The sequence below is a fragment of the Podarcis pityusensis genome, assembly GCF_964106645.2.
Source record: "Podarcis pityusensis genome assembly, chromosome: 4".
Taxonomy (NCBI): Eukaryota; Metazoa; Chordata; class Lepidosauria; order Squamata; family Lacertidae; genus Podarcis; species Podarcis pityusensis.
The window spans coordinates 65,216,707-65,228,648 of NC_138027.1; the positions used below are offsets into that span (position 1 = coordinate 65,216,707).

At 43.6% G+C, this 11,942-nt stretch overlaps 1 protein-coding gene and 1 long non-coding RNA gene across 2 annotated transcripts in view; one reads left to right on the forward strand and one right to left on the reverse strand.

The window, feature by feature from the left end:
• CNKSR2 (connector enhancer of kinase suppressor of Ras 2) overlaps window positions 1-2,621 on the reverse strand; it is a 183,044-nt gene extending 180,423 nt beyond the window's left edge. The window contains exon 1 of the mRNA XM_081001590.1: window positions 2,448-2,621. Coding sequence (XP_080857716.1) covers window positions 2,448-2,511 — 64 coding nt within the window. The 5' untranslated portion in view covers window positions 2,512-2,621. The remainder of the gene's footprint in view (window positions 1-2,447) is intronic.
• Window positions 2,622-7,485: 4,864 nt separating this feature from the next.
• LOC308475019 lies at window positions 7,486-10,761 on the forward strand. Its single transcript, XR_013985088.1, has 2 exons — window positions 7,486-8,373; window positions 8,435-10,761. It is a non-coding gene; the product is annotated as an uncharacterized lncRNA (long non-coding RNA).
• Window positions 10,762-11,942: the final 1,181 nt, after the last annotated feature.

Here is an 11,942-nt window from a genome sequence, read left to right on the forward strand (position 1 = left end):
TAAAATAAAGAGAAATACAAGCATCTTTCTTGGGCTTCATTCATACCCAGAATTATGTATCAGTAAATAAGAGATTGCAACTGCATGGAAAATTGCAGACCTGGAAATTAATTATTTAAAAACCAAAACTACATCTTCCAAACCAGGGTCTTGATAAAGAAAACAACTAACTGCAAAGTGTTTTAGTGTTTCAAACAGAACAGGTGTACTAATGCTCATTCTCACAGAATGTGGTGATCTCATTTACCAAAATAGGGCAATTAAATGCTAAGTGAGCTATGATACTATGCAGGATAAGAGAAGTTTCTAGTCTCTGGGCACCATATGGCCAAAGTTAAGCACTTTCTGGTTGTGCTGCTTTCGAAGGACCAGAGTTAAGCACATGCTTGGGGTTGTGATCCTAATCACACATTTCCTGAGAGTAAATTCTATTTAATAAACTGGAAATTACTTCAGAGAAAATAATGTACTGGAAAAAATGTACTGAATCAAGCTGAAAAGCTCCCACTGAAATCAATGAGGTTTAAGTGTATATTCCCTGCCAAGCCACTACCAAACAGTGAGTAAGCAAAATACTAAATGGCAAGAAACTGCCTGTTTCAAGAGCACTGACTGAAACAGGCTTTCCTTGAAGAGTAGGGGAGCATATCTACTGAAAGAGATATAAGCACATTTGACAACAGTGGCTACTAAGCTTACCGTGCAATTCTATGCATGTTTAAGCAGACTTAAGTTCACAGCATTCAACAGAGCTAGAGTGTGTTTAAGAGTGGGCCACAGATGGACCTCAGCTGTTTCAGTCAAGCAGCAGCTGGATGTAACGAAGAGGTGAGGCACAATTTCTCATTTTATCAGCAATGTAAAAATAAAAACATGTCAGCTTCCTCCAAGTTACAACCCACAAATAAAGCAATGGCTTTAACTAGTGGGTAAATAGCAGGACTGATCATCTAAGCCCACATCCTCAAAAAAAGCTCTGTTTCTGATGCTATCAATAATAATAAAAAATGATGCTAGGAGTGGACAATGGACTGACAATTGCTAGTGGAGGAAAGCTAGAGAGAGTCGACTAAAAGAAATCTCATTCCAGCCTCACAAGTGAAAGCAGCAGGGCTAAAAGAGCAAAATGGGAATGACAAAAAGACAGCTGCTGAAAGTGAGTGCTACAGCAGCTCAGCTGCTATTGTGGTGCTCCTTGCTTGGCTTGAAGGGAAACAAGTGGAATGCTTAGGAGCAGCAGTGCAAGTCATTGCATGTACCATTTTAAAAGGACACCAGACTGTCACTCTCTATGAGATGCAAGCACACCATGTTCTCCGTTCACCCTCCTTCCTTCAGTAGCTTTGTTTTACAGCGCACATGCTTCCCATGACATGTGATGCTGCCACCTTCCCAGCCCTCTGACCCGGAGATCAGCTTTGCAAGGTCTCACACGCCCATGCAGGGCTGTCGTCCCAGCTGCTCCCTCCCATGCCAGGTCACGCCGACACCAGAGCCAGTGTTCCTCAAGCATGCTGGCGCTGTTATTGCAGCCCCTCTCCTCAAGAGGCGCTGCTGCGTCTTGGCACCTGCTCTCCACTATCTCCCTTGTCATCCTCCTCCATCACCGCCCCTCGCCCCATGGCCAGGATTGTTTTAGCATTCCTCCACAGTTCCATATGGCCTCTTGGCCATTCTGGGTCGCGGGCTCGCATTTCGCCAAGTGCTCCAAGTGGAAGGCATATTTACAAACAGCCACAGGGTATTATTATTACGCTTATTAAACGCCCTTAGCCTTCCTTTTCCAAATTAACCTCCTTGGGTTGTTGCTGCGTTTTAAATTGCTATTCCGTCTGGCGATCGGGGCTTTTAATCTATCTTTGCTAAAAGTTTTTTTTTTTAAGCCACTCCAATCTCAGCTCGTCGCCTAACCGGGGGAACGAGGGTCCGTATCCTAACTGCCCAAGAACTAAGTACCGTAAATGAATGGGAGGCTGGAAGATGTAGCTCGAGGCAACTGCATGCCTCGGATGAGGTCAGAAGTGGATGTCCGGGCGCTACACTGGAGGCCACCTAAGTTAGCCTGCAGTGAGCAGCGGAGCCCAAGCCCAGGGCGACACGAAAGCGCGAGATGAGGCTGGGAAGGCGCGGTGGGTGCCTCCCTCCATTCGCCCCGCGAGACAGCAAACAGCACCTGCCAAGCGGCGCCTCGAGTCCACGGGGATACGAAGCAAAAGCAAACCATAAAAACGAATGGCAAACCCAGAAAGCTAGCTCTAGTCTCTCTGTGTGTCTCACGTCGAGAACCTGCTTAAGACACCCAGCCAGCTTTTCCAACATTCAACTCTCCCACGACTCTCAAATATGCGAGGGGAAGGCAAGCCACGCCGTTCCCTCAGAGGGAGGGGAGGCCGGGGGGCACCCAGCCACCCCCCCCGCCGCCCCCGAGCTCCTGGCTCGCTCTTTACCTTTCATCCAGTCCACCACTTGGCTCGGGGTCCATTTACTGACAGGTTCCATAATGAGCGCCATGGGGGAAACTTTGCGAGAAGTGGTGTCTCCTCCTCAGGAACCGCGAAAAGAAAGGCGGGTGGCGGGTCCGGCTGGCCTAGGAGCCGCGGTAGAGTTGGGTGGGTGGGTTGTGGGGGGTCGTATTTCAGCTTCTTGCCGGTTAAGGCGCGAAACGGCGGAGAGCGGAGAAGCAGAAGCAGCAGCGAGGCTGCCTGGGGAAAAAAAATCCTCGCCTTCCTCTCGCGGCTCGTCTCCTCTCGCTTGTGTGGGAGCGGGTCGGTGTGGCGCGCGGGCGCGCGCGTGTGCGTATCGGCGCCTGTGGGGGCTTTCAGTTCATGTTGCCTCCTCAGCAGGGAGCGGGAGAAGAGGGCTGCTGCTCCCGCACGCTCCGACGCCTCCTGCCTGCCGCCCCCTCTGACCTGCGGGCGAGAGGCGGCGGCGGCGGCGGCTGCCGCTCCAGGATGCTGGGGGACGTTGTCCGGCGCTGCTCACGAGCACCGAGGGCGCCAAGGCTTAATGGAGCGGCGGCGGCAGCAGCGACGCCGGGAGCCCCGCGCTCTCGCCGCGTTTGTTCCCAGAGCTGTTCCCTCGCGCAGCTGCACGCTTGCCGCGCGTTTTCTTTCTCTGTCTCTCGCTCGCTCGCTCCCCTCGCAGCCCCCACCTCCCTCACACTGGCGGAAATGACGAGAGTTCAGAGCCGAAAATATCTGAAGTCAAGCAGCCCCCTGAGCGCCCTGGGGAGGGGGCTGCATGTGGGACTTGCAAGCGGGGATTCGAGCGCCCGGAGAGAGATGCCCTCCTCGCGCTGCTATGGAGTCGGAGGGAGTGAAAGGGAGCGTAGGAGCGCGCGCGCCCGCGCATCCCCTCCCGCGGGGAAGGGGGGAGGAGCGCGCGAAGACTCCCTGCTCCGAAGCAGCGCGAGGCCTCGGCGGTAGGTGCAGCACCTGCCTGGCGGAGCGAGGCGCCTGCTTATCCCTCCAGCGTTTCCAGACTTTAAAGCTCTTCCCAGGGGAACGGAGGAGGGAATTACCATGAGGTTATGATGCATACATTACTGAGGGGGAGGAAATCCAGCGGGGTGGGGGTGGCTGCGCGGAGAGCGGATTAGGTATTTCTGTGTGGGCTAGGAAGGTAATTGCTGAGAAAAGCCCTTGGCTCAGGGTGGGGAGGGGGATAGGAACATCATTTTTTATTAGGATGATTCTATTTCACATACTTTAGACCAGCATTCGGAGGCTGTCAGAATAAATGGACCTCCAAAGGAATGGTTATTTCCTTATTTGGCTGCTCAATGTACAGTATGTGATGGATGGCACAGAACAATAAATGCTGTTATCTTTAAACTGCTCTGATTCCAGAAATCACATCTTTCCCTGTATTAAGAACTCCCTTTCAGGCATACGTGGCCCCCTGGGAGGGAAATATCTTTCTGAACAGGCCTTCTTGCTATTATTCAACAATAATTCAGTTCCAGCAGCATGCCAGGTGCTATACAGATCACTGAATTGCATTGCTTATTGAAAAGTCTACAGAATTCATGGGCGTTTGAGCTTCCCCTGGCCAAAAAATGCATTTATGCAGAAGTAAGCCTCATCGATTTTGTGAAATTGACTCCTGTAAGTGTTCATATAGGATCAAAGATACAGGGATAAGATAAGGTTTGATCAAGGATGAAGGAAGATGGGGCAGTGAAGGGTGAAACCGATAGTAATTGAAGGTGGTCTGGGTAAGCATGAAGGTTACGAAAGTTCAGTGCTGAGACTTGGATAAGTTGCAAGGTTGCTGCAGCAACAGAGGGAGATGCTACAGTGGTTTGCAAAGAAGGAGGTAGGAAGAGTGGAGTGGCCAAGCAGAGGGTGAAAAGGTCAGTTGCTGGGAGAAGTAAACGAGGCCCAGTAATAGCTTACAGGGAGAACAAAATGTGAGAAAGGTGATGAGAAGAAAAAGAAAGCAGATGGGGCAGAAAAGCAAGGGCATTATAAATGTAAATACAGAAAGGTGACATTCTCTCACCTATCCTAATTACTGCTCTTCCCCATTCTTCACACAATGTATGGCTACCAAGGCGTGTTTAGAAGGCAACATAGAAAATACAGCACCGGCTACTTTTAGCCCTGCATGTGAAGAAGCACCAAGATGGCCTCCACTGTGAGGAGCAAAGCTAGGACCTAACTTCTAGGCTGATAAATTATCATGTTTTATTATCACCATTTGGATTCAGGTCAGAAACAATAGAAAAAAATGATGGCCACTCTCCAGCTGAAGGTTCTTGTGACTAATATGATAATAAATCACACTGACCACAGTAGAATTGACTCCTGAGTAAACATGCAGAGAGTTGTGCTGGCAATCATTCTGAAGGCAATGGGCCTTCAGTAACAATTAAGTTGTTCCAGTGGTTTCAGTGGAACATACCCATTCTGGCTTTTATATATTTTTTATTGTTTATGTTTATATGTTATAAATAATAAAGCAGGTGCCTTTAGCTAAATTAATGATAACATGTTTGAAGAATAATTGCTGTTCTGCTAGTATGTTAATATAGATTTATATTGCCCAGAAAATAACATGGAACACTTTCTCCCCTACTTATTTTATATATTAAATATAATATTTACCCATACACATGATGGTACTGTTAAGGTGGAAAGAACCCCAAGGCAGAATTGGAAAGGAGGCAGATTTAGGTTCTGATGAAATAAATTAGCTGATGAAATTAACAAGGCAAGTGAGGGATTCTATGCCTGGGTACAATGGTGCAAATTCATCACTTGGTAAGATATTGGTAAGAGAATTCTGTCCCAAAACAAGTGTGTAATTTTTTTTACCTCTTGTATGAGTTTATGTATGCCCATCACTCCACCTCAAAAATAAAATATAGACAGTGGTAGATTGTGTAATGTGAATTGCACCCCATCCCTTGTATGGTTGTACAGATACTATTTTGGTCAACAGTTAGTTAGCTTTTAGCTTTGTTCCTGTGTGAAAAGTTGGGTATGTTTGTACAGGAATTAAAATGGCTGCTGATAATTGAGTACATGCCACCATTTCTTAATCTTTTCTTCCTTAAAGCAGAGAAGTGGGATTAGCCAAGAACAAAATGTAACTGTTAATACATATGACTCATGTTTTCTGCTCAACATTTTGATATAAAGAGGATAGAAAAATACTCTGTGTATATCTATGCAAGATGACTTAAAAAGCAAATAAAGAGCCTAACATTTTAGCAACAGATTTTCAGGCAGGAAGATTCTGTATCGTTTGTCCGGACATCCCTAAGCCATATCCAGATGGTCAATGGCCATAGGGCCAGCCCTACCACTATGCAAGGTGGAGCAGCTGCCCTGAAGACAGCTTTGGGGCATGCTGGAAAGATAGCAAGCTACCAATTCTTTAGCTTACCATTCCTTTTTTTATCGGGGGTAGGGGGTTGTGGATTTCATGTCTCATGAGTCCTATGTAATGCCCTACATAGCAATAGCATGATATCCATTCTGCATTTAATGAATGGCAACAGAAAACTGTGCTGCCATGGTGATGGTATCTTGCTATGGAAGGGGAGGTTTAACCATATTTGTGTTTTGCTCCCCTACCCTTGCTTTTAGAGGATGGAACTATGTGTACTCTATTACTTGAGAAATTTGCACTGTATAAAGAGGAAATTTGGAAAGAGACTGAAACTGAGTAGTCTCAGAGCAGAGTATCAGAAGCTTCTCAGCTTGAAACTAGCCAGTTTCAGTGTTCATAGGAGTTCCATCATTACAGATTGAGTGCTGGTTATAGGGTCGCTGTGTTTGTTTCATGTAAGCTGTTAGCAGTCATGGAAGATCTTTCATGCCATCAGTTATTTCATGGCACTGTCCGGTATGTCTCTGTGATGCATGTAGAACTCCTTACCAGCAAGCACAGTATGACAATGATTCCACTCTTTGGGTGGCGCAAATGCATAAAATGTATTGCTTCTGGACTGCTGGGAATGTGCAACATTCTTGAAATAGAAGCATATCCCTGAGGGAAGACTGTTCTATTCCATTCTGGGGGGAAATGCTCTTCTCTTTTGAGTGCAGCATCTTCAAAACAGAAGCACTTCCTTAAGGGAAGACAGTTATATCCCATCCAACAAATGAACACAGCTGCACATTTTTCCTCTGTAAACTGATACGGCTCCTTTACATTCTCATGGCCACATTTATGGCAAAACACTGACACCGATGATATCCCGGCCAAATGGAAAAATACATTTGTTGAAATTGAATTTTATTCATTATCTTACTGTGTCCTGTGCTTTACATTTACCCCCCGCAAAAAAAAAATTCAGTGCTAGCTAATAAATCTGGACATACTTATTTTTGTTGCAAATGATAAACATAGTTTCATTGTTTTCAGACACAGAAAAACAAAGCAAAAATCAAAAGCTGAAAAGCAGGCCTCTCTATGCAGTCTAAGATGTACTGAAGCCCATTGAAATCAATTTGGGGAGTAGGATTTGGCCAGAGGACCAGATTCAGAAGTGGCTAAGCCTCCGTGGGTTACTGTGACAATGACACCAGACATTCATTCATTCATTCATTTATAAGTATATATATATATACCACTTGATATTTCAAAAACATCATGTCAGGCACAAAAAAAGCAAGCGTGGTTCACCCAAAATAGCCATACTAGGTCCATAGTCTGCAGGTTCCCCATCACTGGCTTAGGCAGTTTAGGACTAAGCTAACTGTTAATGCTGTAAATCAGCTTTTGAAAACAAAATGTAGACATAATTTGGTTATCCTGCTTATTTTGTTTCTGTGCACAATTGTGCCATGATTTCACTGGCTTTTTTTTTTTTTAAGCACCTCCTCAACATGGGAGAGTTAAGTCAGCACCAATGGAAATCCTTTGATGGCTAATAGCATTTCTTTGTAAACGTATGAAGTGGGTCTAAATTCATCAAAGGAAGGGAAGATCAAAACCAGGAGAGGAGGAGAAACAGCTATGCATCTACCCACCTCGCCTGGGATCCAGTGCCTGTTACAGTTCAGACAGCTCACTCCACCCACAGCGTCTGAAGAATCAGACACTGCTCTGCCATTTTAGTTCCCCCCCCCCCTTTGTCTTGTATATGGGAAGGCTGCAGCTTTATATTTTCATCTGTGGTGTGGTACAAGCTGGAGAAAACATAGGTTTGACCAAACAAATGATGTTCTGAATCGGGGGGGGGGGGGAATGGATGACAACTGTTCGTCATTAGATATGCAAAGTTCTTTTACTTGACAACAATATTTCTTTAACAAAGATTGTCTTTTTGGCTATATCTTAAATACAAGAAAATATAGTGAGTTGTAAACATCCATGTCAGTTGAATCTTTTAATCATGATAACATTTTAACAGCGCTCTTGTTGTATAATCTGAAACACAAATCATTGGCCTCCATAAATTTGTTAATAATTGAAAGCATGTAGGGTTTCATTAAGGCTATTAAGAGATTAAGAGGACTTTCCTAAGCAGAGCTTGGTACAATCAAGTCTATTGATTTCGGTGAGTTTAGAGAGCATCCTAAGTCTGCATAAGATTAAGATGTTCAGCCATTTCAAAGACTTCAACCACTTTTTGCAAAATTATATCATTTTAAGTAGTTTTTTTTTTTAAATAATGATGTGAGATTTGCCACAAAGGGGGAAAATCTCTTTATTTTTGTATAGGATTTCGATACAGAAATAAAGAATGCAGAAATCTTATTGGGTTGCCCACTGTCAACATAAAAATCATTGTTGCATCTTTTAAAAATCCAGTTCAGGCACTTAGTGTCCTACCCTGCTGCTTTGTCTCTTTCCCTTCATCTTCCTCTTTCAGATGCTGTAAGGTAAAACTAAAAATACTGGCAATAGTGGCTGTAGGTAATGGCAATAGCAACCAGTTTCAGATGCTGTAAGGTAAAACTAAAAATACTGGCAATAGTGGCTGTAGGTAATGGCAATAGCAACCAGTTGATCCAACAGGGTCTCAGTGCTGAAAGTCAAGGGTGTTGAAAGTCAAGGGTAAAAGTCCAATGATGTAGGTTGAGCAGGGACCAATGATAATGATTATGGATGTAGTTAATCAGAAAGTCACATCAGATAACACTGGGTGATATTCAACAAACCTATCCCATCAGCAGAAGGGTTTTTACTTGTGCAACAGGACTTTCCCCCTCTCCTCTGCCCCCCCCCCAATCTGCTCCAGAGGGCTGGGGAGCACCTAGAACAAACTTTGGGAGTGCAGGAAAGGGGGAGAATATTGTGCTGTGCAAGCAGAAATTCTTGTGCTGACGGGACATTCACTTAGTGTTACATTGGATTCCACCCATAGTCTTAAGCCATATCTGGCTGAACAGGGCCAAAGTAGGGTCTAAGGCTAGATAGTGCTGATAGGCTTTTCAAACACAGATCTGCTTTTTCAACCTACTCCAGCTTTCTGGATGCCCTCCCCACAATATTACACCAGTGATCTATTTTTTAAATAAAACAATTAGATTCTTGTGCACAGTATTAACCTTTTCACTGCTGCACATGAGGATCTCTGGACTGGAATAAACAGACATTCAAAATAATTTTAGCAGGAGTGATACCTCACTTCTGGGCCTTCTAATGCCCTTGTTTGGGAATATGATCCACCTGGCTGTTCTGGGCACTGGCCCAAAAGGCAAGAAATGAAGGCTCTAGCAGCTGCTATTAGAATTCTAGCTCAGACTCAGATCTAGAGAGGAACACAACCCTTGTTTGGATCATTCCAAACAGTGGATCATTCAAATAGTGCTGATATCCACCTAATGCATTGGTTCCACTCACACTTTGAGAATATAGGGCCCAAGCTGCAGCTGAATCAGAAAGATCTCTTTCCTGAACAGCAGAAAAGCTGGACTTCTGTATACATACTTGGCTGACCTTAGCACATCACTGTCAATATCACCAATTACCATATGTCTTTCCCATACTTCCCAGTCCTCTGTCACTGATTCTAAAATGTAGACTATAATTTAGTCCTCGTGTACCTTTTTGCATTTCTAAGGAGAGAGTGTGATCCATATTACCAGCAAGTATAAAAAGAAATCTTGCAAATTTCTGACTCTCGCTGTGTTAAATGCAGTGTTTATTCAAAATGACATCACCCCGAAAGGTAAATTCATTGAGGAAAAACCCACATAAACAGCATGTGAAGCTATACTTTCAAGGGGACAAAAAAGAGTGGAGGTGGAGGTAGGTTCATTTTTGCATCTACATTTTTAATAAGAGCACATTTATATACAAATGTCCAATAAATTTTCTAAAAATCCCAAGGAAATTATTATGCACTTAAATTCTTCCTTTGTGTAAAGATATCCATCTATGTATCCATATCTGCTGTATTATTTAAATCCCAGCACTAAATATTTATGGTACATTTTCATGTCACTATGACAAGATGCAAAATTGCTGCTGGGAAGAATGAGTCCAGAACTTAAAATGTAATAAAAACTAGAAGTTAACAAGGATAGGGACACCAAAGCTTTAAGGGTGTTTTTCTTTAAAAAATAATAATAAATCATTTGAATATTCAGGTTCTATGTCTAAATATGGTTAATAAAAATATAGACATGACTAAATTAAGCCTATTAATTTCCATGGGTTTATTATGAGTAATGCTTAGTTGATTAACATCCCTGCTCTAAAAGCATAGTGTGTGTAGAGTTTAATAAAAGTAAGTAAAGGGTTGGGGGGGGGTGTTGAAAATCTGAAGTTTGTGTATATGTGTGTGTTCTCTTGTGAGATTTAAATTGCTTTGAACTGCATTAGCCACTTCTTCACACAAGTAATGAATCATGGAGATGCATCCATTGCTGTAAGCAACTTTATTTGAAATTTCTGGTCCTTTCTAGTAAAACGTATGCTTTAAGGAAGAGGGTAATCGTCATGCAGATCTGTGCAGATTGATGTAAGGAATTTATTACAGCCTTACATTTATCACTAGATGAGCGTACACATGCTCTGCAGAAAATGAATCCTGCCTTCACAGGTGTTTTGAGGTTCTGGCTGTTTGAAAAGAACTGGCAGTCTAATTGCAGTTATATTGTATTAGATCCCATGTTGCTGTATGTCATGCTGCGAAAACACAGTTGCTGCAAAGAGTTTTATAGAAGCTGATGACATTCAAACTTCTGTGAGATCAGAATTAAAGCATTAGATTTAATGAGACTTTGTACTTGATGGCATCCCATTAAACTGGGGAGAGCTGAGCAACCTGGATGCAATAAAGCAAAATTATTTTTCTATTGTTTGTTTATTGTATCAGATCCAAGATTTTCAGCAGCCAATATAGCTTAATAGATTCTCATCACAGCATCTGCTATGTCAAGACTTCACAGGTGGAGGCCTCTATTAGGCAATTAGGCTGAATACAGGGGACTCATCCATTTTACATGCATTCATGGAGCCCTAGTAAAATAATACAAATAGCACCTCTCTGCCAATGCAAGCTCAATAGCCTACATCTGTGTTGTTGCATGAAACCCATTTTAAATGATTTTCACATGGGGGGGGTTAAACATATAGCATAAATTATTTTTAATGTACTTTTCCCTATACAGCAAATAAATTGTTTTTGCTTGTTTTTTAGTATAAAGTTTTAAAGTATATAGTTTCCATATACCTTGCAAGCACTTTGAGAAAACATAAAACACAGCCTATTAGTAACAGAATGAATAGGGCAATTGTGTACTTGAGGCCTTAGGAATAACAGGCGTCGAGCTTTGATGCTTGTTTGATCTCAATAAAATAAATTGGCCAGACATGACAGAAGTTGTGAGGCTGAGTCTGCAAGTCATTAACACACATCATTATTCTCTGCAAAATAGTAAGGCATTTAGCTACTATATTCCTTTTGAAGGGCATCTCATTTCTACCCTATCTAGTTATGGTTACACTTCGTTCTATCTTTTGCCAGCAATACACAATTCCATGGTTAGCTTCCAGAGCCTTGAGCCATTAACAAGATTCCATGCTCATTCATTGGCTGGCTTTGATCTATAAAGCCTTAAACAGCTCAGGACCACAATACCTCAAGGACCGCCTCTCCTCACATGAACCAATCTGGACCCTGCAACCATAATGTGTCATCAACTGGCTGGATGCAGAGGAGTGGTGGCAAGTGCCAGCTTGGGAACCCCCCAAGGGAGTATCCACGGGAAGACATCGCAGAGCCAGCGGATTGGTTATGGGATGACAATTAGTGGCCAGAGGGAAAAGACGGAGGACGAGCAGACTGCAAGGAGGAAGGGTCCTACACAGGGAGTGTAACAAGGTTTAGTGAGCAGAAAGTGTCGGGGGCAGAGAACAGTTCAGGTTGAGCCAGAAGAGGGGGCTGGAGAGGTGTTGGGCCAGGAGACAGAGAAGCAGGATGCTGTGCCCCATGCCCTTAGTCATTACAGCAGCATGCTGTGCCCCATGCCCTT